Source organism: Moschus berezovskii, chromosome X (genome assembly GCF_049115385.1).
Source record: "Moschus berezovskii isolate FMDL1 chromosome X, NW_MosBer_1.0, whole genome shotgun sequence".
In the NCBI taxonomy this organism is placed as follows: Eukaryota; Metazoa; Chordata; class Mammalia; order Artiodactyla; family Moschidae; genus Moschus; species Moschus berezovskii.
The window spans coordinates 148,432,265-148,455,778 of NC_142488.1; the positions used below are offsets into that span (position 1 = coordinate 148,432,265).

At 39.7% G+C, this 23,514-nt stretch overlaps 1 protein-coding gene across 3 annotated transcripts in view; it reads left to right on the forward strand.

The window, feature by feature from the left end:
• Nucleotides 1-737: 737 nt before the first annotated feature.
• The window catches only part of VAMP7 (vesicle associated membrane protein 7), a 90,860-nt gene continuing 68,083 nt past the window's right edge, over nucleotides 738-23,514 (forward strand). For all 3 annotated transcript variants that reach the window (XM_055438092.2, XM_055438093.2, XM_088834221.1), the window contains exons 1-2: nucleotides 738-875; nucleotides 20,601-20,755. In XM_055438092.2, coding sequence (XP_055294067.1) covers nucleotides 20,610-20,755 — 146 coding nt within the window. In that variant the 5' untranslated portion in view covers nucleotides 738-875; nucleotides 20,601-20,609. The remainder of the gene's footprint in view (nucleotides 876-20,600; nucleotides 20,756-23,514) is intronic.

The following is a 23,514-nucleotide window of genomic DNA, read 5'->3' on the forward strand; positions in this document are numbered from 1 at the left end:
GGTTGGATGGCATCACCGACTTGATGGACATGAATTTGTGAAATGTGAGGAAAATGGTGAGGGCCTGGGAAGCCTGGCATGTAGCAGTCCATGGGCTTGCAATGAGTTGGGCACGACTTGGCGACTGAACAACAAAGAGCAAGTAAGCAGAGAGCCATTGAGACATGAGACAGACGAGTTTCTTAGTGGAGTTCGAGTTTATTAGTGGAGCTCAAGTTGGTAAGGAGGAATAGGGATGTAAAAGGGATGAGGGAGTTTACAGCCAATGAGAGTAGTTGATTATTTTTATTATTACTACTACTACTCTTTAACTATCATTGAAAGGAATGGGAGAAAGGATTACTGAGAGACCCAAAGCGGTTAAAAAATGTCGTGGCGAAAGTAGAGGGAATTCCTGTCAGATGAATTCTTTCTAGTCTATGAAGTAACAGGTGATGCTACCTGCTGCGACTAAGCAGGGAGACGGTTGGTAAAGCTCAGCTCTTCATTGATCCTACCAACTCAGTGCTGGGCTTTTGGTGGCCCTACATTCTCTCGTTTTCTCTAAGGAATAGCGCTTGTTGTGGTTGATGGTGAGAATTGTTGATGGAGCAGGCGACAGCGTCGGCGATAGGCCAGCCGAAACTACCACTCCCAGCATGCAGTGCGGCTCCTGGGAAGTACGAGGAGTGAGAACGCCGCCGGCCCCGCCCCACCCCTCTCTCCCATTGGACGAGCGCTCACATTCCCAGGGGGCCACGCGCGGGCGGGGAGCTTTTTTGCGGAAGCCGGCGGCGTCCGGTCCAGTCTGCTCTGGGAACGGGCAGCGTGTGACCCGGTGCTGACCCGAGCGCCTCTGTCCTGACGCGGCTAGTTCTCGCACGGTGCCCGGACAGGTAAAAGCAGCGGGGAGAACGGGGAGGAAGGCGGGGAGACGACGGCAGGGGGACCGCAGAGATGCCCAGGGGAAGGTGGAATTAGGAGGCAATGGTAGGGTGACTAGGGCTTCTCCGGTGTCGACAGTTCGAATGGTCGGACAGGTCCACTTTGGGTGAAGTGCGTTTTATGCACCTAAAAAGGCCTCGAGCGAAAGAGTCCGAATGCGTTCCAAGTTGTTACCGAAGGGGGGAAAAATGTTAAATTTCCCCTCACTTTGTATTGCACAAGACCCCATTGTAGCTTTCGAATCTCTTTAGATTTCATAAATCTTTTGAAAACTCTCTACGCCCTAGTTTCGATGACGTCACTTTCTGCCTTACCTTCTACTTCTGGGTTTGTAACCCTGTGCGAGCCCTTCCTCCAAGGTCCAGTGTTGTCATTTCTTCTTCCTCAGTTGAAATAGGAACTCTCTCTCTGCCCAGACTTACTTCCTCAGCGTCAGACCTGTATGGTGTTGTTCTTTTTATTACTATTGGCCGATATTTAACAAACCGAACGCGTACTAGACTCTTGAGGAAATGCTTTACACCTTCCTCCTCCATAAACTTAACAGTTATCTTTATGTTTTATGAATTGTTTTCTGCTACCTGTAACTCCATGGTCTCTTCCTTGATCCCTGAGGATACCGTCATGTTTGGGACATTCTTTCACTTTGAATAGCTGTGACTGAAACCTGAACCACTCATATGTTTTACAAACACTTTATTGGACAGCTAATATGAGCTAGACGCTCTTCTAACTGCAGGGGATATAGCTGGTAATAAGATAGATTGCTACTCTCAGTAGCTTACATATTTGTGAGTGTGTGTGGAAGGGGCACACAGGAAGAATCAAGATGATGTTATAATGGTGGTGGTGGTGAATGCAGTATAGAACAGGTATCTTTTACTTGACAGGGTAATCCTCTGTCTTGACAAAGTGACAAGGATTAGGTTGGGTCTCAGAGCATCACCCCAAAAGAATATTTGCAATACCAACAAGAATATTCTTGATCTGGGACCAGATTTCAGGATTTTCATAAGCATATCTTCTTTTTCTCCCATATAAATGATTGTTCTTCATTCTTCTGTCTCTTCCAAAGTTACTGCATCAGAATTGGTGGTTTTCTGTCATTTGCTTATTTCCTTCCTGAGAAGAGTTGAGGACTGCATTACTCTCAGTTCAACTCATTTATCTTACATAGGGAGATAGCTTGGTAATCAAAATATTGTTCTTGCCAGGTCCTACTGGATATAAAGTTATCTACCATTTATGTGTATGTATGAAAGTCACTCAGATGTGTCCAACTCTTTGTGACCCCATGGAGGTCACAAAGACCCCGCCAGGCTCTTCTGTCCATGGAATTCTCCAGGCAAGAATACTGGAGTAGATAGCTATTCCCTTCTCCAGGGAATCTTTCCCTCCCAGGGATTGAACCTGTGTCTCCAGCATTGCAGGCAGATTCTTTACCATCTGAGCCACCAGGGAAGCCCCCATAAAACCAAAAGATGCTCGTTTATTAATTTATTAAATATTTGAGGGGTTATTATATATAAGGCACTGTGCTGGGTTTTGAGAACCTAGTAAGGATAAAATAGACACTTTGACCTCTCTTCCAAGAAGAAATAATTGTATACTGAGGAAATTCCCAATATACAGTCTGACACCTGCATTTTTTTTTCTTTTTTCATTGTCCAAGATGAGATAATCACAAGAAATCTTCTGAGCAGTTGTGTACATTCTTATTCACTCTTAAATTTTATTGCATTTATTTGTTTCTTTCTGTCTTCCATATTGTACTCTGGCTCCCTTGAGTATAGCTATCCTTTCTCACTGGTCTTCATGCCTCCAATGTCTGCTATACTGAGTGCTTAGAACATGTGTTGAACTGAAATCGAAAGACTATTTGAGCAAATATAAATTACTTAATTTATGCAAGGCCTTGTTTTTACATATGGCCATTATCCTTATCCCTAAATCATCTTATTTGCCAAATGCTGACTGTTCCATCTCATCCAGCTAGTTCATGAACCTTCTCTAGCATGTTCTCACTTCTGTGTCTTCTCTTGTTCCATGCAGTGTGCTCAGTTGCTTCAGTTGTGTCCCACTCTTCGTGGCCCCATGGACTAGCCCACCAGGCTCCTCTGTTCATGGGATTCTCCAGGCAAGAATACTGGGGTGGGTGGCCATACCCTCTTCTAGGGGATCTTCCCCACCTAGGGATTGAATCCAGGCCTCTTGTGTCTCATGTATTGGGAGGCAGGTTCTTTACCACTAGCGCCACCTTCCTGAGCACCTGCCATGTCCACCTGCATTTAATTTAATGGGCCAGTTTAATAGTATGGCCCATGATACAAGGGTGGAAAATTTAATTTTCTTAACATATATTCTGTGAAACATCCTGCTAATAAACTATTGTAAGGATTAAACATATTACATCTCTTTGCAGTAATACAATTAATGATATGGAATGCTTTCTTTTGATTTAGCATTGGCCATTTCCATTTCCACTATGTGGAAAGTTTTCCATTTCTTTGTTCTGTTTGAATAGTTGCACTACCTTTATTCATATAGCACATTGTAGTATTACTTGGTTTCCACTTGATACAAACACCTTTCAGTATTATTTTCTGCTTAGCTTGAGATAATTTGTGTTAATGTTATTTTTCCACACCGTCATTTTCAGACTATCAGAGAAAAGTCTCAGCTTTTGTAAATCATTACTGCAAGAGATAAATTTTGTCTCTATAACAGATTTAAAAACACAGCAGGAATACAAGAGTGCTTGAGTCATGATTGTCATTATGATTTTAGGATGTGCCAACTTAACAGCAGCCAGACATGCTTCCAGTACATTAAAAATTAAGCACTGTTATTTTAGGGAATTTCTTGGCACCTATGCCTTTGTAATTCAAACGCAGCACTGAATTGTGTGCCATCACTCATTTAATGGGTATACGTGTAGATAATCCAGGATACTTTATATATTTTTAATGTTATCAAAATAAAAATACAGAATTAAAAAAATTCTCCGAACACATAGACTTGAGTGTGAGAAACACCGACTCATCCTTTTTCAATACTCAGTTCTCTGAAAGTATCTTCAACTTCCCTTTGAAGATGCCGCCACTGAGGAGGAGCATTTATATTGTTGCTGTGCTATTTTGTTAGCAATTTTTTTAAATGCAAGCAGTCTCTTACTTACAAATGGATATAACCCAAAAATTCCTTGTAAGATTTTTTGAAACTCTGGATGCAGTTTTTTCTATAAATAAGGGTATTCATGACATTTTAGTTGTTAGATCAACCAGTAGCATCTTATATAACCTGATAAGATGGTTATAATGGACTGAAAGACCTTCACCACAATTTCTAATAATTCCTCTACAAGAAAAAACTGTCAGAGGGGTAACAGCACCACAGCCACACTGAATCCTCATGAAGGAGGCACATGAATGACTGGGTCACAAGAGTTACAGGAATGAGAGCTGCTCATTTCCCAGAAACTACAGCTCACAGAAAACCAACAAAGGCACGAGACACAGACCATTCACTTGTGAATGTGTAAAACTCAAGAAAGTCCACATCACTCCTACAACAAGTTGAAAGTGCCTCAGAATTCACACAATACCAACTTTCTCATGGTTCTGGTTAAATTACATATACCAGTTTATAACAAATGGCAAAATCTGTAACTCTGTTCAAAGTTTTAAAAGATTACTTAAGAATAGTTTCTTGTATTTCTATGCCACCTTTATAGTTCTGGTTTCTCATTTCTTAATTAGTAAATTCAGCGTGCAGGTTCTATCCCAGGCTAATTTATACACTTCCAGAAGGAACGGCCTCTTAAATCCACAGAGTGTTGAGGTGGGGAGCCCCCAACCACATCAGATTCATTTCACATATGATACTATACATGTTTCAATCCATTCTCCCAAATTATCCCACCCTTGCCCTCTCCCACAGAGTCCAAAAGACTGCTCCACACATCCCTGTCTCTGCTGTTGTCTCGTATACAGGATTATCATTATCCTCTTGCTATATTCCATATATATGTGTTAATATACTGTATTGGTGTTTCTATTTCTGGCTTCACTTTGTATAATAGGCTCCAGTTTCGTCTACCTCATTAGAACTAATTCAAATGTATTCTTTTTAATCGCTGAGTTGTGTAAATGTACCACAGCTTTCTTATCCATTCGTCTGCGGATGGACATCTAGGTTGCTTCCATGTCCTGGCTATTATAAACAGTGCTGCGATGAACACTGGGGTACATGTGTCTCTTTCAGTTCTGGTTTCCTCGGTGTGTATGCCCAGGAATGGGATTGCTGGGTCGTATGGCAGTTCTATTTCCAGTGTTTTAAGGAATCTCCACACTGTTCTCCATAGTGGCTGTACTAGTTTGCATTCCCACCAACAGTGTAAGAGGGTTCCCTTTTCTCCACACCCTCTCCAGCATTTATTGCTTGTAGACTTTTGGATAGTAGCCATTCTGACTGGCGTGAAATGGTACCTCATTGTGGTTTTAATTTGCATTTCTCTAATTATGAGTTATGTTGAGCATCTTTTCATGTGTTTGTTAGCCATCTGTATGTCTTCTTTGGATAAATATCTGTTTAGTTCTTTAGCCCATTTTTTGATTGGGTGGTTTATTTTTCTGGAATTGAGCTGCAGGAGTTGCTTGTATATTTTTGAGATTAATCCTTTATCAGTTGCTTCATCTGCTATTATTTTCTCCCATTCTGAAGGCTGTCTTTTCACCTTGCTTATAGTTTCCTTTGCTGTGCAGAAGCTTTTAATTTTAATTAGGTCCCATTTGTTTATTTTTGTTTTTATTTCCAATATTCTTGGAGGTGGGTCATGGAGGATCCTGCTGTGATTTATGTCGGAGAGTGTTTTGCCTATGTTCTCCTCTAGGAGTTTTATACTTTCTGGTCTTACATTTAGATCTTTAATCCATTTTGAGTTTATTTTTGTGTTTGGTGTTAGGGAGTGTTCTAGTTTCATTCTTTTACAAGTGGTTGACCAGTTTTCCCAGCACCACTTGTTAAAGAGATTGGTGTGGTGCTGTTATCCCTCTGATAGGAACTCTAACTCAGTATAAAGCCCCAAAGATCTGTTACTTATTTTTATTTTATATTGTACTATATTTTATTTACAGTGTTGTGTTTGTTTCAGGTGTATAGCAAAGTGATACAGTCATATATATATATATATATGAGTTAACAAAAGCAGTTCCCGTCTTTTGATTGGGAGCTCGTGGTTTATAATATAAATGGCATTATTTTGAGAGAGGGATAACTTAGTTATGGCATTGGGTTTTTTTTTCTTTTTGCAGCTTGAGGCAGTTGTAAAATAATGTAGCTTTTTGCAACTGTGTATTCTATAGTATTTTTTTCATTTGGTGAAATTTTAACTGTTAATGTTTTGGCATTGTGCTTTGTACCATTTATTAAATAAAAATTAAAAAAAAGAAAAAAACTGCATTCAGAATTCTCACTAAGATTCCCCAATAGCATATCTTTTTTTTTGGGGGGGGAACCCCAGCAACTGAACCAAAAATGTTCTTTCCTTGGAACTTTCTAGGCAGAAGAAACAGGTCTTTTTAATTGGAGGTTGCCCTTCTGGTCCATTGTTCTAAGGACATGCTTCTAATATGATTAAGGAAAAGGATTAGATACATGTATTTGAGAGGTCAGGGAGGCAAGTTGTGGTGATAATGAATATGTAAAGAGGGGAGACTAGGAGTGATTTGGGAGAAACGGTGAGTTTCCAAGACGGGAATTTGTTGTGTCCTCAAAACCATGTGTTGAATCCTGACCCCTGCTACCTGTGAATGGGACCTTATTTGGAAATAGGGTCTTTGCAGATATAATTAAGATGTAAGTTAAAATGAGGTCATACTGGAGTAGGTGTCCTTATGAGAAGAGACACAGAGACTCCCATGTGAAGACATGGACACACCAAAGAACACCAAGGATTGCTGGCAAAGCACCAGAAACTAGGAAGAGACAGGAAAGGATCCCCCCCTACAGATTTTAGAGGGAACATGGATCTGCCAACATCTTGATTTGGGGCTTCTGGCCTCCAAAACTATGAGACAATAAATTTCTGTTGTTTTCAACTTTGCATCTTTTGGTATTTTGTCACAGCACCCACAGGAAACTCATTCAGGATTCTTAGCAGAAATGTAGTAGAATAGGGTTAATGGCTATGGGACAAAGCAAGGAGTGAGTAAGAGAACAGGGAAGAACCGTGGTAAGACGATTTTCCTTTATGTTTCATTATCTTTTTTTCCTCTTCTCTCTATGGCTTAGAATTTAATTCTTTTTCTTCTTGACTATGATTTTATATAGCGCTTTATCATTTATCAGGCATTCACATACTCCTCATTATTAGCAGAACCATGTTTTCTGACTTCATATGCAGTATTCTTTGTACCATAGTTATTTCCATTATCCAAGTATTCCTTTAGACATTACAGATTGTGTTGCAAGAGCATTGTAGTGGGGGTAGCTGAGACTTGATTATAGGTGTGAGTTTTAGCAATATAGGAGAGAATAAGAAATGCTTGTTAGTGACATCTGAGAGGAAAATAATGTTTCTGTGGCTTTCTACCTAGTGTGTAATAGTCAGGCATTTTTAAAATTGAGGACTTTTTAATTGACTAAAACACTGTATGCATAGCTTCCATAGCTATCCTTATATCCACTGTTCCTAGTTATATTCCAAATAATGTCATCCCCCTTCTAGATGATTTGTATGCTTGTGCTTATTTGCTCAGTCATATCTGACTCTTTTGCGACCCCATGGACTGTAGCCTGCCAGGTTCCTCTGTCAGTGGAATTTCCCAGGCAAGGATACTGCAGTGGGTTGCCATGTCTTCCTTCAGGGGATCTTTCCGACCCAGGGATTGAACCCTTATCTCCTGTGTCTCCTGCATTACAGATGGATTCTTTACCTGCAGAGCCATTGGATTAAACTTTATATAAACTTGAAGATTGGTGTCACATTCCATCTAAGTCTTTTTCGTGTTTAATATTTCTAGTCCTCTAGCCATTTTTCGGGTGATAACAGTCTCCAGGTCTCTCACCATACTTTGCACTTCTGTTTAGTATTAGTCCACTGTCCCAGAATTGAAATCAGTATTACACATGCATTCTAACCAACACAGGGTATAATGGCACGAGTATTTAAAGAGATCAAGACACCCTGTTACTTAATGTAATTTTAAGATTTCATAAGCATAAGCATTTTAAGCAATTACCTCATAACCCTTCATAAAGAACTTATGGTCCACTAAGACCCTAGATATTTTTGTATTGTTGCTAAACTCAGTTTTCTTCTTGAAGGCTGCTACATTTTCATCTCTTTGTCTTGGGAACCATATGTTTTGTCATCTCTGTTTCTCTTTTGTGTTTTTGTTCCACTCCACAGCATGTCTTTTTGACCCTTACCAGTGGCCTCCTTCCTTGTAAAAATTCAGTGACTGTTTTACAGTCCTAATACTGTCTATCAGTAAACAGAGCTGGGAGGTGACACTTGTTCCTTCTTGAAGTTAATTTTTTCCCTTTGGCTTCAAGATCACTACACTTTCCTGGCTTTCCTCTCACTTTCCTGGTTGGTCCTTCTCTGTCTTCTTTGTGGGTCTCTATTCATCTACCTTTGCCTTAACTATTTGTTATGCCTTGGGTTTTGTCTTCGGTTTTTCCCTCAGTTTTAGTTATACCTTTCATTTTTTTCTGTATGCAATGTGTCTTCAGCAAAGAACACATGATTAATATGGCAGGTCTAGATGAGCTTATGTAGGGGTAAGAGAGTGCAGAACCAATCCCCATGGGAAGTCAGCATTTAAAGGTCAGGTAGCAGAGGAGGATTCAGCAGGGAGACAGAAGAAGCAGCCAGACCTGTAGGAGTGTTTCAAGAAGGAGGGTTATTTAGCTGTGTTGAGTATTCTTGAGAGATCAATTGAGGTGAGAATAGAGAAGTGAATACAGAATTTTGCTGTGTAGAGGCTGTTGTTGCTCTTCACAAGCATGGTTTTCTGGAGTGTTGAGAGCAAAAGCCAGATTATAGGAGCCTGAAGAACTACAATGAAATAGAGATGCAGTGATAGTGTGTAAATGATTTTAAGAAATGGAGCAGTACCTGGAGCATGTTAGAGGGTCAGATCAGGATTTTTTTTTAAATTAATTAATTTATTTTAATTGGAGGCTAATTGCTTTATAATACTGTAGTGGTTTTTGCTATACACTGACATGAATCAGCCATGGGTGTACATGTGTTCCCCATCCTGAACCCCTGTCCCACCTCTCTCCCCATCCCATCCCTCAGGGCCATCCCAGTGCACTGGCCCTGAGCTCCATGTCTCATGCATCGAACCTGGACTGGCGATCTGTTTCACATATGATAACATACATGTTTCAGTGCTGTTCTCTTAAATCATCCCACCCTCTCCTTCTCCCTCCCACAGAGTCCAAAAGTCTGTTCTTTACATCTATGTCTCTTTTGCTGTCTCGGATATAGGGTCATCGTTAAAACATCTTTCTAAATTCCACATATATGCGTTAATATACTGTATTGGTGTTTTTCTTTCTGGCTTACTTCACTCTGTATGATAGGCTCCAGTTTCATCCACCTCATTAGAACTGATTCAAATTATTCTTTTTAATTGCTGAGTAATATTCCATTCTGTATATGTACCACAGCTTGCTTATCCATTCATCTGCCGATGGACATCTAGGTTGCCTACATGTCCTAGATATTGTAAACAGTGCTGCAGTGAACATTGGGGTACACGTGTCTCTTTCAATTTTTGTTTTCTCGGTGTGTATGCCCAGCAGTGGGATTTCTGGGTCATATAGCAATTCTATTTCCAGTTTTTTAAGGCATCTCCACACTGTTCTCCATAGTGTCTGTACTAGTTTGTATTCCCACCAACAATGTAAGAGGGTTCCCTTTTCTCCACACCCTCTCCAGCATTCATTGTTTGTAGACCATTTGATAGCAGCCATTCTGACTGGTGTGAGATGGTATCTCACTGTGGTTTTGATTTGCATTTCTCTGATTATGAGTGGTGTTCAGCATCTTTTCATGTGTTTATTAGCCTTATTTGGAGAAATGTCTGTTTGGTTCTTTGGCCCATTTTTTGATTGGGTCATTAATTTTTCTGGAATTGAGCTGCAGGAGTTGCTTGTATATGTTTGCCTATGTTTGCCTCTAGGAGATTTATAGTTTCTGGTCTTACATTTAGGTCTTTAATCCATTTTGAGTTTATTTTTGTGTATGGTGTTACAAAGTGTTCTAGTTTCATTTTACAAGTGGTTGACCAGTTTTCCCAACACCACTTGTTAAAGAGATCATCTTTTCTCCACTGTATATTTTGCCTCTGTCAAAAATAAGTTGTCCATAGGTGCATGGATTTATCTCTGGGCTTTGTGTTTTGTTCCATTGATCTATATTTCTGTCTTTGTGCCAGTACCATACAATCTTAATGACTGTAGCTTTGTAGTATAGTCTGAGGTCAGGCAGGTTGATTCCTCCAGTTCCATTCTTCTGTCTCAAAGTTGCTTTGGCTATTTGGGGTTTTTTGTATTTCCATACAAATTGTGAAATTATTTGTTCTAGTTCTGTGAAAAATATCATTGGTAGCTTGATAGGGATTGCATTGAATCTATAGGGTGCTTTGGGCAGTATACTCATTTTCACTATATTGATTCTTCTCATCCATGAACATGGTATATTTCTTCATCTATTTGTGTCATCTTTGATTTCTTTCATCAGTTTTTTATATTTTTCTATATATAGGTCTTTGGTTTCTTTACGTAGATTTATTCCTAAGTATTTTATTCTTCTTGTTGCAATGGTGAATGGAATTTTTCCTTAATTTCTCTTTCTGTTTTCTCGTTGTTAAATGCAAGGGATTTCTGTGTGTTAATTGTATATCCTGCAACTTTACTATATTCATTAAGTTTGCTCTAGTAGTTTTCTGGTGGGGTCCTTAGGGTTTTCTATGTAGAGGATCATGTCATCTGAAAACAGTGAGAGTTTTACTTCTTTTCCAATCTTGATTCCTTTTATTTCTTTTTCTTCTCTGATTGCGGTGGCTAAAACTTCCAAAACTATGTTGAATCATAGTGTTGAGAGTGGGCACCCTTGTCTTGTTCCTGATTTTAGGGGAAATGCTGTCAATTTTTCACCATTGAGGATAATGTTTACTGTGGGTTTAGCATATATGGCTTTTATTATGTTGACATATGTTCCTTCTGTGCCTGGTTTCTGGAGGGTTTTTATCATAAATGGATGTTGAATTTTGTCAAAGGCTTTCTCTGCATCTTTTGAGATAAATCATATGGTTTTTAATCTTCAATTTGTTAATGTGGTGTATCACATTGATTTCTGAATATTGAAGAATCCTTGCATCCCTGGATAAAGCCCACTTGGTCATGATGTATGATCTTTTTAATATGTTGTTGGATTCTGTTTGCTTGAATTTTCTTGAGGATTTTTGCATGTATGATCATCAGTGATTTTGGCCTGTAGTTTTCTTTTTTTGTGGCATCTTTGTCTGGTTTTGGTATTAGGGTGATGGTGGCCTCAGAATGAGTTTGGAAGTTTACCTTCGTCTGCAGTTTTCTGGAAGAGTTTGAGTAGAATAGGTGTTAGCTCTTCTCTAAATTTTTGGTAGAATTCAGCTGTGAAGCCGTCTGGTCCTGGGTTTTTGTTTGTTGGAAGTTTTGATTCCAGTTTCGATTTCTGTGCTTGTGATTGGTCTGTTAAGATTTTCTATTTCTTCCTGGTTCAATTTTGGAAGGTTATACTTTTCTAAGAATTTGTCCATTTCTTCCAAGTTGTCCATCTTATTGTCTTTAAGTTGCTGATAGTAGTCTCTTATGATCCTTTGTGTTTCTGTGTTGTCTGTTGTGATTTCTGCATTTTCATATCTAATTTTGTTGATTTAATTCATCTCCCTTTGTTTCTTGATGAGTCTGGCTAATGGTTTGTCTGTTTATTTATCCTCTCAAAGAACCAGCTTTTAGTTTTGTTGATTTTTGCTATAGTCTCCTTTGTTTCTTTTTCATTTATTTCTTCCCTAATTTTTATGATTTCTTTCCTTCTACTAACCATGGGGTTCGTAATTTCTTCTTTTTCTAGTTGATTTAGGTGTAAAGATAGGTTGTTTATTTGATTTTTCTCTTCTTTCTTGAGGTAAGCTTGTATAGCTATGAACCTTCCCCTTAGCACTGCTTTTACTGAATCCCATAGGTTTTGGGTTGTTGTGTTTTCATTTTCCTTCGTTTCTATGCATATTTTGATTTCTTTTTTTATTTCTTCTGTGATTTGTTGGTTATTCAGAAGCATGTTTTTTAGCGTCCATTTGTTTGTATTTTTAACATTTTTTTTTCTGTACTTGACATCTAATCTTACCACATTGTGATCGGAAAAGATGCTTGAAATGATTTTTTTTTTTTTTTACTTTACCAAGGCTTGATTTATGGCCAAGGATGTGATCTATCTTGGAGAATGTTCCATGGGCACTTGAGAAAAAGGTGAAATGCATTGTTTTCATGTGAAATGTCCTATAGATATCAATTAGGTCTCAGTTCAGTCACTCAGTTGTGTCCGACTCTCCACTACCCCATGAATCACAGCACACCAGGCCTCCCTGTCCATCACCAACTTCCGGAGTTCACTCAAACTCATGTCCACAGAGTTGGTGATGCCATCCAGCCATCTCATTCTCTGTCGTCCCCTTCTCCTCCCACCCCCAAACATTCCCAGCATCAGAGTCTTTTCCAGTGAGTCAACTGGTCGCAAGAGGTGGCCAAAGTATTGCAGTTTCAGCTTTAGCATCAGTCCTTCCAATGAACACCCAAGATTGATCTCCTTTAGAATGGACTGGTTGGATCTCCTTGCAGTCCAAGGGACTCTCAAGAGTCTTCTCCAACACCACAGTTCAAAAGCATCAATTCTTCAGCGATCAACTTTCTTCACAGTCCAACTCTCACATCCATACATGACCACGGGAAAAAACATAGCCTTGACTAGACGGACCTTTGTTGGCAAAGTAATGTCTCTGATTTTTAATATACTATCAAGGTTGGTCATAACTTTCCTTCCAAGGAGTGAGCGTCTTTTAATTTCATGGCTGCAATCAGCATCTGCAGTGATTTTGGAGCCCCCCAAACTAAAGTCAGCCACTGTTTCCACTGTTTTTCCATTTCCCATGAAGAGATGGGACCAGATGCCATGATCTTCGTTTCCTGAATGTTGAGCTTCAAGCCAACCTTTTCACTCTCCTCTTTCACTTTCATTGAGAGGCTTCTTAGTTCCTCTTCACTTTCTGCCATAAGGGTAGTGTCATCTGCATATCTGAGGTTATTGATATTTCTCCCAGAAATCTTGATTCCAGCTTGTGCTTCTTCCAGCCCAGCGTTCCTCATGATGTACTCTGCATATAAGTTAAATAAGCAAGGTGACAATATACAGCCTTGACGTTCTCCTTTTCCTATTTGGAACCAGTCTGTTGTTCCATGTCCAGTTCTGACTGTTGCTTCCTGACCTGCATACAGGTTTCTCAAGAGGCAGGTCAGGTGGTCTGGTATTCCCATCTCTTTCAGAATGTTCCACAGTTTATTGTGATCCACACAGTCAAAGGCTTTGGCATAGTCAATGAAGCAGAAATAGATGTTTTTCTGGAACTCTCTTGCTTTCTCCATGATCCAGCGGATGTTGGCAATTTGATCTCTGGCTCCTCTGCCTTTTCTAAAACCTGCTTGAACATCTGGGAGTTCCCGGTTCACATATTACTGAAGCCTGGCTTGGAGAATTTTGAGCATGACTTTACTAGCGTGTGAGATGAGTGCAATTGGGCGGTAGTTTGAGCATTCTTTGGCATTGCCTTTCTTTGGGATTGGAATGAAGACTGACCTTTTCCAGTCCTGTGGCCACTGCTGAGTTTTCCAAATTTGCTTCCATATTGAGTGCAGCACTTTCACAGCATCCTCTTTCAGGATTGAAATAGCTCAACTGGAATTCCATCACCTCCACTAGCTTTGTTCCTAGTGATTCTTTCTAAGGCCCACTTGACTTCACATTCCAAGATGTCTGGCTCTAGGTCAGTGATCATGTTATCGTGACTATCTTGGTCGTGAAGATCTTTTTTGTACAGTTCTTCTGTGTATTCTTGCCACCTCTTCTTAATATATTCTCCTTCTGTTAGGTCCATACCATTTCTGTCGTTTATCGAGCCCATCTTTGCATGAAATGTTCCCTTGGAATCTCTAATTTTCTTGAAGAGATCTCTTGTTTTTCCTATTCTGTTGTTTTCTTCTATTTCTTTGCATTGATCGCTGAGGAAGGCTTTCTTATCTCTCCTTGCTATTCTCTGGAAGTCTGCATTCAGATGCTTATATCTTTCCTTTTCTCCTTTGCTTTTCGTTTCTCTTCTTTTCACAGCTATTTGTAAGGCATCCTCAGACAGCCATTTTGCTTTTTTGCATTTCTTTTCCATGGGGATGGTCTTGGTCCCTGTCTCCTGTACAATGTCACGAACCTCCGTCCAGAGTTCATCAGGCACTCTATCTATCAGATCTAGTCCCTTAAATCTATTTCTCACTTCCACTGTATAATCAGTTAGGTCTAACTGTCCATTATTTCATTTAAAGTTTGCGTTTCCTTGCTAATTATCTGTTTAGTTGATCTGTGTGTGAGTGGGGTATTAAAGTTTCTGACTATTATTCTGTTACTGTTGATTTTCCCTTTCATACTTGTTAGCATTTGCCTTACATATTGTGGTGCTCCTGTGTTTGGTGCATATATATTTATATTCGTTATATCTTCTTCTTGGATTGATCCATTAATCATTATGTAGTGTCCTTTGTGTCTTTGCACGATCTTTATTTTAAATTCTATTTTATTTGATATGAGTATTGCTACAGTGGTTTTCTTTTGATCTTGCTTTGTGTGAAATATCTTTTTTCAGCCCTTCACTTTCAGTCTATATGCACCCCTTGGTTTGACGTTGGTCTCTTGTAGACAGCATATATCTTGTTTTTGTATCCATTCAGCCAGTCTTTGTCTTTTGGTTGAGGCATTCAACCCATTTACATTTAAGGTCATTATTGATAAATAGGATCCCTTTGCCATTTACTTTGTTGTTTGGGGTTCGAGTTTATAAACCTTTTCTGTGTTTCCTGTCTAGAGAAGATCCTTTAGCATTTGTTGAAGAGCTGGTTTGGTGGTGCTGAATTTTCTCAGCTTTTGCTTGTCTGTAAAGCTTTGATTTGTCCTTCATATTTGAATGAGATCCGTGCTGGGTATAGTAATCTGGGTTGTAGGTTTTTCTCTTTCATCACTTTAAGTATGTCCTGCCATTCCCTTCTGTCTTGAAGAGTTTGTATTGAAAGATCAGCTGTTATCCTTATGGGGATCCCCTTGTGTGTTTTTTGTTGCTTTCCCTTGCTGCTTTTAATTTGTGTTCCTTGTGTTGATTTTCGTTAATTTGATAAATACATGTCTTGGAGTGTTTCACCTTGGGTTTATCCTGTTTGGGACCCTCTGGGTTTCTTGGACTTGGGTGGCTATTTCCTTCCCCATTTTAGGGAAGTTTTCAACTATTATTTCAAGTATTTTCTCATTGCCTTTCTTTTTGTCTTCTTCTTCTGGGACTCCTATGATTCGAATGTTGGGGAGTTTAACATTGTCCCACAGGTCTCCAAGGTTGTCCTCATTTCTTTTAATTATTTTTCCTTTTTTCCTCTAAGCTTCATTTAATTCCACTGTTCTATCTTCCACTTCACTTATTCTATCCTCTGCCTCAGTGATTCTTCTGTTGGTTCCCTTCAGATGCTTTTGACCTCTGTTATTGCATTATTCATTATTGATTGACTCTTTTTTATTTCTGTTATGTCCTTGTTAAACATTTCTTGCATCTTCTCAATGCTTGTCTCTAGTCTATTTATCTGTAGCTGCATTTTGTTTTGAAGATTTTGGATCATCTTTACTAGCATTATTCTGAATTCTTTTTCAGGTAGACTCCCTGTCTCCTCTTTTGTTTGGTTTGGTGGGCATTTATCATGTTCCTTTTCCTGCTGACTATTTCTCTGCCTTTTCATTTTGTTTATATTGCTGTGTTTGGGGTGGCCTTTCTGTAGGCTGAAAGTTTGTGGTTCCTCTTTATTGTGGAGGTTCCTCTCTGTGGGTGGGGTTGCACTAGTGGCTTGTCAAGGTTTCCTGGTGAGGGAAGCTTGCATCCATGTTATGGTGGGTGGAGAAATGAAGTGTCCATTAATGACTTTTGAGGTGTCTGTGGGTTTTGTGTGACTTTTGGCCGCCCATATATTAATGCTCAGGGCTGTGTTCTTGCGTTGCTGGAAAATTAGCTTGGTATGTCTTGCTTTGGAATTTGTTGGCCCTTGGATGGAGCTTGGTTTCAGTGTAAGTGTGGAGGCTTTTGGATGCGCTCTTGTTGATTAATGTTCCCTGGAGTCAGGAGTTCTCTGGTGTTCTCAAGTTTTGGATTTAAGCCTCCTGACCCTGGCTTTCAGTCTTACTCTTACAGTAGCCTCAAGACTTCTCCATCCATACAGCACTGGTGATAAAGCATCTAGATTAATGGTGAAAATATTCTCCACAGTGGGGGACATCAGGAGAGGTTCAAAGAGTTTCATGGAGAAGAGAAGAGCAGTGAGGGAGACAGAAGTGACCAGGAGGAGAAGGGAGGGAGTCAAAAGGGGAGAGAGCAGTCTAGCCAGTAATCAGTTTCCTATGTCCTCTCCACAGCCTGGAACACCCAAAGAGATTCACAGAGTTAGGTAGAGAAGAGAAGGGGGAGGGAGGAGATAGAGGTGACCTGTGGGAGAAAAAGGAGAGTCAAAAGGGGAGAGAGGAATCAAGCCATTAATCACATCCCTAATTAAAAATGGGTATGGAAGATTATGTTCTTAAAGGTACAAAATTGATAACAAATACAAAAAAAGTTTAAAAATTTAGAGGTTAGACTCTCAAAAATACAATATTAAAAATACAAAACAAAATCACAAAAATTACAAAAATATATATGTGAAATTTGCTTTAAAAACAGAGTCTTTTTTTGCAAAGTAATAGATTGTAAAAATGAAAATTAAGGGAGTAATAAAGAATTTAAAAATAAGAGAATTTTAAAAGATTTTAAAAATGTTAATAGTAAAATACATCTAGGAATTTGTCTGGAGCTGCTGAGGGCAGTATGGTGTCAGTTCAGTTTCAGATAGTCCTTGTTCTAGCTTATACTTCTTCTCAAGGTCTATAGGCCGCTTCCAATGCTTAGTCAATGCTAACTACAGGATTTTAATCTGTTGCACCTGTCATTTTTAGAGTGGCTCCTTGTTCTTTCTTTATTTTGGCTTCTTCTTTTTGTAAGTCTCTTCAGTATCTAATTTCCTCCCTGACAGAAGGGAGCGAAGGTGGTCACTTATTTAGGCTCACTTGTTCAGTTGTGTTGTGAGGAGGGAGGAACACGGCAAACAAATATCACTGGCATGTTTGGTGAGTGCTTGCAGTGTATAGACCACATGGGGTTTGCCCCAGCTCACGATGGCCTGTGCTTTCCCAGTCTACACTGCTCGGGCTCCAGGTTGCTCTGCAGGGGAACTATCCAAAGTGGGCCCTGCGTTTTGTGAACTTCCCAGGTCTAAGCTGCTCAGGTTCAGGTTCTTGGGTACTCCACAAAGGCACAGACTCGGTTGGGCACGCGTTTTGTGCCCTTCCCAGGTCCGAGCATCTCAGGTGATCAGGTTTTTGGTGAGCACACTGTCCCATGTGGGCTGTTCATCTTAATCTCCTCCCTGGTCCTGGAACCTTGGCTTCCTGGGTGCACTGCAAGAGCACCATCTCAGGTGTGCCGTGTGTCTCCTCTGGGGGGGTAATCTTAGGCTGCAACCCTCCTGGCAGATGTCAACCATCCAGGATCCCATGAAGATGTGGTTAGCTGCTAGGGGCCTGCTCACAGTTTGCTGGAGGATGCTGTCTCTGGGACCGAGATGGCCCCTTGCCTTCGGGCTATGGCTGTTGCATATCTGCCTTTCTGCTTCTGGTGGGCAAGGAGACGGTCTGCAGGCAGCCAGCTCTCCTTTGGTGATCGTTCAGTCCTTTGTTCTGTGAGTTGGCCAGGCTATGCCTTAGGTTAGAGCTTTTCGTGGGAAAGTTCTCTCTCTTTTTTTCTCTCTCTCTGGTTTGGGTTGCTATCTCACCTTAGCTCCCTCAGATTTCCCTCAGGGCATTCAGGCCCGGTCCTTACCCTAAGCAGTGCAGCCCATGCCTCCCTGTGCAGCACCTGCTTGCTGCTGGCAGACGCGAGCATCTGGGCTACTTCTTCCACTGGCAGTTGCAGTTAGGTTTGTATTCTGTGGTTTTTCTTTTTCTTTCTCCCAGTTATGTTGCCCTCTGAGATTCTAAATTCCCCACAGACCCACCAGTGAGAGGGTTTCGTGGTGTTTGGAAACTTCTCCTCCTTCACGACTCCCTCCCCAGGATGGGTCTCTGTCCCAGACTCTAGTCTCTCTTTTTGTCCATTATATATTGTCCTACCTCCTTTCGAAGAGAATGGGCTGCCTTTCTGGGTGCTTGGTGTCCTCTGCCAGCATTCAGAAGTTGTTTTGTGGAAGTTGCTCAGCATTCAAATGATATTTTGTTGAATCTGTGGGGGAGAAAGTGGTCTCCCTGTCGTATTCCTCCGCCAGTTGTGGCTTTTAGAATCAAGGGATATAATGTATGAGAGAGTCATTTGGAAATTAAGACATGCTACTACATATGTGTTTGGAGAAATCCAGAAAGAAGATGGCTGAGAACACAACCCTGGAAAAACTTTCATTTAGAGAGTGAAATGAAGAGACCTCAAGAGGAGTTCAGCTCAAGAGACAGATGAGCGCTTCTGTATACTGTCTTTCTTACCAAGGACATTCCAAGAGGGAATCAGTGGATTCCCTCACTTCAATATAATTGCTGTGTTTCACAAAATGTGGTCCTGTGAATCACCTGCATCCAGACTGGGTTGGCTTAAGTATATTTCAGGGCCCTACCTTAGGCCTACTTGAATCAGAATTTCAGGAGATTATACCAGAGATTTGAATTTTTAATAAGGGATTCTCACTCTGCCACCCAGGATGACTCTCTGTCTTATTGGATGAAATGTAACATGTTAACAAATAACATTAGGTTGAAGAGTTAGTTGAAGAATAGGAAGACATTTGTTCATCCCTTTTATAAGTTTATGGTGTTAAATAAGAGAAACCTGACTGTTCTGTGGGGAAAGATAGTATAAATTAATAAACATGAGGAAAATATGGGTAAACCTCTTTTTATTGCAGTATGCTTTATTGTGCTTCATGGATATTGCCTTTTCTTAAAAAAAAAAATCGAAGGTTTGTAGCAACCTTCATTGAACAGGTCTGTCAGCATCACTTTTCCAATGATATTTTGCACATTTCATGTCTCTGTGTAACATTTTAATAATTCTTGCAATATTTCAAACTTTTTCATTTTATTTGTTATGGTGATCTGTGATCAGTCATCTCTGATGTTACTATGATGACTTGCTGAAGGCTCACATGATGGTTAGCATTTTTTAGCAATTAAGTATTTTTACTTAAGACATGAATATTATTTTTTTTAGATATAATGCTATTGTACACTAAGTAGACTATAGCATATTATAAACATGTCTTCTGTATACACTGGGAAAGAAAAAAGGTCATGTTACTTGTTTTATTGTTATATTTGCTTTGTTGTGGTAGTCTAGAACTGAAGCTGCAGTATCTCCGAGGTATTACTGTAGTCTTAAACTCATGCTGTACTGTTTTTGGAATATTTTGTTTATAAAAGATCTTACAGTAATTTATAGAACCATTCCTCTCTTGTGGAAGATTTGGGTTATTTTCACTTTGTTTCTGTGATGGTTAATGCCTTCATAGTAGAGGCAGTATACAGTATAGAGATAAAACTGTGGGTACTAGAATCATACCTCCTCAGTTTAAATCACAACTTTTGCCACTGTAATTTTAGTTATGTAATTTTGGATAAATTATCTAAGTCATCTATCTTTAAATTTCCTCACTTTACTGTAAGTGTTATAATCGTGTATTACTTTAATTGATGTAAGGATTAAATGAGTTAATGAATGTAAAGTGCTTAAAATTGTGCCTGGCATATAGTAAGTACTTAATAAATATGGGCTATTATTATTGATAATACATGTATTTGTGAATCTAGAATCTGACTTTTATTGAACTGTTTCCCTAGGATAAATTTTCAAGATGAGATCACTTCATTAAAGGATGAAGACATCTTTCTGTCCTTTTGCCATCTATGGTCATTGCTTTTCAGGGGGTGATATCAGTTTGTGCTGTATAATTTGCAAATGAAACCTATCAATGTAATTGTGTGTGTATGTATGTATCATATGCATTGCATTGTATACACACATATATATACATAAAAACATATATGTATATCCATTTGATTTGTCTCTATATTTGAATGCACATCAGTATATTTTAGGCTTGTACAAGACTGTGACCTTGTTAAGTCTGTTCTGTTTACTCTTACAGTGCCTTGGTCAATATTGTCTCCAGATGGATGTTGGTAGATGATAGTAAGTTACTTTTGAAAGGTTATGTCAAAGAAATATTCTAAGTCTTATGTGTCTTTTTTTCCTTTTTGATAGATTGAAGCCATGGCCATTCTTTTTGCTGTTGTTGCCAGGGGAACCACTATCCTTGCCAAACATGCTTGGTGTGGAGGCAACTTCCTGGAAGTGACAGAGCAGATTCTGGCTAAGATACCTTCTGAAAATAACAAACTGACGTACTCACATGGCAAGTGAGTTCTGCTCTGTGTGGGTAGTGGGTAAAAGAAGTGAATTATATTATTATACCCAGAATAGTAGAAAACTAGAAAAGCAAGCTTCTCAGTAGATAATTTGAATAAGCTGACAGAACAATAATCTTTACCAGCTTAGAAAATGTCTGGTTCTATTAATTTTAAATTTAACTAAAAATTATTTTATTCTGTCACCCAAGTGATACTCGTATTTTAAAAAACGATATGGAAATGTTAGATATATAAGTGACTCTGCTATAGAGCTCTAGGATATGTGAAACTTGATATAGTTATGATAATAATTATTTGTTCATTCTTTCTGTAAGTATTTACTGAGCACTTGACTGTCACCAGACACTTTGGTGGTGTTAGAGATACAAGAAATTACTCAGTATTTGTCCTCACTGTTTAAAGGAGGTTATAGTTTGATAAAGGAGATGGTCAAATTCATAGATAATCACAGTAGAGAGTAGAAGGTGGTGGGTAGGGGGGTGGTACTCCAGGTAGAAGGAAGAGCTGGTAGAGAAGTATGGAGCCATGAGCTCATAGTGCATATTTAGCGAACTTCGGGTGATTCTCTGTGACTGGTTCCCAATGTCGTGAAAATAAAGCTAGAGAGATTGACAGAAGAGAAGTTCTATAGGGCCTCATAGGCCATGTTAAGGGGTTTTACATTACACAATGGGCAATGGGAAGGCATTGAACATTTCCAGCTTGGGTGTGACATGGTAAGGTTTTGCTTTAGAAAGATTACTGTTGTGACTGGTTGGAGAATGAATTGAAGGGGGCGTAGGTGGGAAATCTTAGTAATCATAAATATTGCCTCAGCCTTCCTCCTTAATACTTAAAAATCTTTTGCTACCTAACTCATCCTAATTTCCTTAGACCTTATCTCAGGAGGAGGTCCTTGTTGGTTTCCAGAACTAACTCCTTATATAATTTAGGATTTAGTGTAAGCTACTGCAACAGAGAGACCCTAAAAGACAGTGTTAATTTATGAGATAGCCCAGAGATGAGGACTTTGGGACTGTTTTGGGAGTGGCTCTGCCAGTTTTAATTAGTGCCTTCCAATTCTGGCCAAGGCAGCTTCTTCAGTTTTGGTATTTTTTAAGGCAAAGTCCAGAAGTGGCTGATAGTGTTGTTCACTACATCGTTATGTAGCTAACCTAGCTGGAAACGAAGACTAGAATTTGTCATTTCTAGCTATGTAGCCATGTGCTCAGCTAAAACTCCATTACTCTGGAAGAAGTTATAGGGTATCAGCAGATAGCTCACAATTTTCAAGTCTACTGTTCTGGGCCTCCAAAATATTCTTCTTCCCAAAGAACACACTTCCTGTCTGTAGGAAGTGGCCCCAAAGATTTATCTGATCGCTTTGTCCAGCTCCAGGTTCAGACAATCTGGGTGATACAGTCCTCTCCATCATACCAAGGGGTGACTTCTGTGGCCTATTGACATGTAGATGTCACTGCTTCCCAGCAGTATTCAAATAACTACCCCACAGCAATTTTGGAGACTCCTGTTCTGACCCAGGAGTGGTTCTGCTTTGCTGGAAGAATTTCTTCATCTTTTCTCCCTTTGTTCTCCTGGAGGCTCTTCCTGGTACATTATCCTCTGTGGCCACATCCAAAATGGGTATTAGTGAGTCTGTCATCTTTGGGAACTGTACAGGTTCTGTAGTCTACTACTCTCTGGTGTAGTTTAGGGTCTGATAAGTTACCTGGGGGTTAAATGACCCCAGTTGCTCATGAGTATGGCTTTAGGGTTTCTTAAAAAATTTGCTGGGCTTAATGATCGTGTTTCTGGTGGTTCCCAGGAAAATGCTCAGGGAAAGCATGTGTCATCTTTTTAGAGGCAAGACTGGGAAGCAGGGTATGTACCTTCCACTCACGTTTTATCAGGCAGAACTTATCACATAGCCATATCTAACTCTAAGGGAAGATAGACCGTGTAATCCAATGAAAATGTGGTTATACTGCAAGAAAGCAATGTTACTCATCTGCCTTGTCTTTTCTACCTGCATCCTTACCCAGCCCTACCTGGTCTCATTTGGAGTAAGTATCCGTCACTGAGTTGTTTCTTTCTTTTTAAGCTTCTACCTTGGTTTCTTTCCTAAAATCATGTTCCATCATCCCAATCAAAGATATCTTTTATTTCAATCAGTTCAGTTCACTCAGTCATTTCTGACTCTTTGTGACCCCATGGACTGCAGTGTGCCAGGCTTCCCTGTCCATCACCAACTCCCAGAGTCCACCCAAACCCATGTCCATTGTGTTGGTGATACCATCCAATCATCTCATCCTCTGTCATCCCCTTCTCCTCCCGCCTTCAATCTTTCCCAGCATCAGGGTCTTTTCCAGTGTTATTACTGTATACCAAAAGAAAAAGTTCCATTTTACTGTATGAAAATCATTTTTTCCTGAAATCTGACCTTCTTCTTGCTATTTCTTTCTTTCATTAATAGCATCACCAGTCATTCAGCTGGCTAACCTTAAAACTTCAGAATCACAATTGACTTCTTCACCAAATTTTTGTCATTCTGCTACTAGAGGTATTTCAGTCTTCTCTCTCCACATTCATCATAGTGTTTGTTCAGGCATTCATTGTTTCTCATTCCTGAAGATGTCCTCCTAACTGGTTTTTTCGGCTTCCCTGGTGGCGTCAGTAAGGAATCCGCCTGCAATGTGGATCACCTGAAGCACAGGAGACACAGGTTTGATCCCTTGGTCAGGAAGGTCTCCTGGAGAAGAAAATGGCAA